General features: G+C 61.8%; 1 protein-coding gene across 1 annotated transcript in view; it reads right to left on the bottom strand.

Annotated features, from left to right (window-relative positions):
- Positions 1-1,208: 1,208 nt before the first annotated feature.
- LOC102772101 (bile salt-activated lipase-like) overlaps positions 1,209-1,773 on the bottom strand; it is an 11,787-nt gene continuing 11,222 nt past the window's right edge. Inside the window, 1 exon segment of the mRNA XM_015564115.1 lies at positions 1,209-1,613. Coding sequence (XP_015419601.1) covers positions 1,298-1,613 — 316 coding nt within the window. The 3' untranslated portion in view covers positions 1,209-1,297.

Genomic DNA, 1,773 nt, shown 5'->3' with positions numbered 1-1,773 from the left:
GAACCTTCTCTCCTCTGAGCCCTCACGCCTGCTCTGAGCTGACCTGGTAGCTTTGGTGTCTCAGACCTGGGCTTGAGTCCTCGCTGTGAGGGCCTGGGGCAGGTGACCCCTCTTGGAGCCCTGGCGCTGTAGGACATGGGCCAGCATGGGCAGCTTCTGATGGAAGCGGTGGCTGAACCTCCCCAGGCACAGAGAAGGGTGGGGGAGAGACGAGGATGGGAGACCAAGGCCCTGTGGGCGTGGGCCGGCATCATGGTGGAGACCCTCCAGGCACTGGCCTCAGCTAGACAGGGGGAGGGGGAGGCAACTAGAAAAGGCCTCAGCCCAATTTTATTATATGGCCCAATGGGAGGACCTAGTGGACGTGTCAGGAAACAGCTGGGCCCATAGCACGCAGCCAATGAGGAACCGGAGGACGGCCGATTCAGTGGACCGTGTTCCTGCCCAGGGGAGCCTGTGCCATGGGCGGACATCCGCTCTCCACAGCGCATTCAAGGTCTCGCTTTCACCGCACTTCTGTCTCCGAGTCTGTCATTTGAGTTCGGACAGTTCACAGTAACTGTCTACAACGGGGGTTTCCACAGTTTCCACCTGAGTCTCAGACCTGGGTTTGAGTTCTTGATGTGAGGGCCTGGGGCACATGACCCCTCTCAAGGCCTAGTAATTGTCCAAAACAGGGGGTGTCCGCATTGCGCACCACCCGGGCCATGTGAGGTCAGGATGGGGGAGCCCTCGGTGCAGGCGGTGCCCCATCCCAGACCTTGCTGAGGTGGCCATGGCCCTGCGTCTGACCTGTGCCTCCCGCTCCCCTCCGGACTCTGCCAGAGCCAGCAGGCAGCACCCCTGGCCCTGCCGGTAGGCACCCAAGGCCCAGCCCTGTACCCTCTGCTCTGAGCCCAGCGGGAAGCTTTACTGTCTCTGCCTGGGACCCAGCTGGAGGCGAATCCGTTTCTCTCCCAGGCCATTCCCGTTAAACATAGCCCGCTGCCCCCACCCTGAGGGCGTGCCAAGGCTGGGCCCAGTGTTCCAGAGGCAGCTGCCCACATGTCCCACCCACTCCCCCATCAGGGCCCGCAGCCTGAGCTCAGCCCTGGCGCTGATGCTTCTCTGACCCTCTTTCCTCCTCTGAAATGAGGGGGGCACCCCCTTCCTGAGCTGGACACCTGCAGAGACCGGGCGGGCAGCTGAGGTCATGAGGGCAAAGACGGTTGCCAGAGAGAGAAGGGCTTTATTCAGGAAGAGCTGGGGAGGGAGGTGGGCTCCCTGAGGCCCACTTGTGGCCTCCAGGACATGGACATTAGAAGCCAATGGTTGTGGGCATCTGAGCCCCCTTAGAGTCAACAGTGGGGGTTCAGGGGGCGGCCTCAGAGTCTTTCGAGGGAGGCACGGGGACAGCCAAAGAGTTGTCCGAGGGGGCCACCGGGGCCACCCCATCTTGGTTCACGGTGGGCAGTTCCTGGTAGGTCTGGGTCCAGTACTGCAGGTAGCTGCTCCTCAGGTGCTGCTTCATGGACTGGCCGTCCATCTTGTTGTTAATCTCCAGGTAGTTGCCGTTTTCCTGGGTGTAGGGCTCCCATTGGGTGGGCACAGCCGAGTGGCCCTGGTTGGGGTCCCTGCAGATGAGGAAAAGGCCGTGTGGGGTCTGAGGGCTCAGAGGAGGCTGGAGACCTCCATGCTGACCCGAACCTCCAGGGCCTCACTGTCTCCTGGGCACGGTCTGGCATGTATGTGTTCTGTGCCCAACCAGTAACTCTATCCTCACACACAGGGGTT

This window comes from Myotis davidii, unplaced genomic scaffold, assembly GCF_000327345.1.
Source record: "Myotis davidii unplaced genomic scaffold, ASM32734v1 scaffold4061, whole genome shotgun sequence".
Lineage (NCBI taxonomy): Eukaryota > Metazoa > Chordata > Mammalia > Chiroptera > Vespertilionidae > Myotis > Myotis davidii.
The sequence above is the reverse complement of the archived record's forward strand: the minus strand, read 5'-3'. Positions and strand labels throughout refer to the sequence as shown.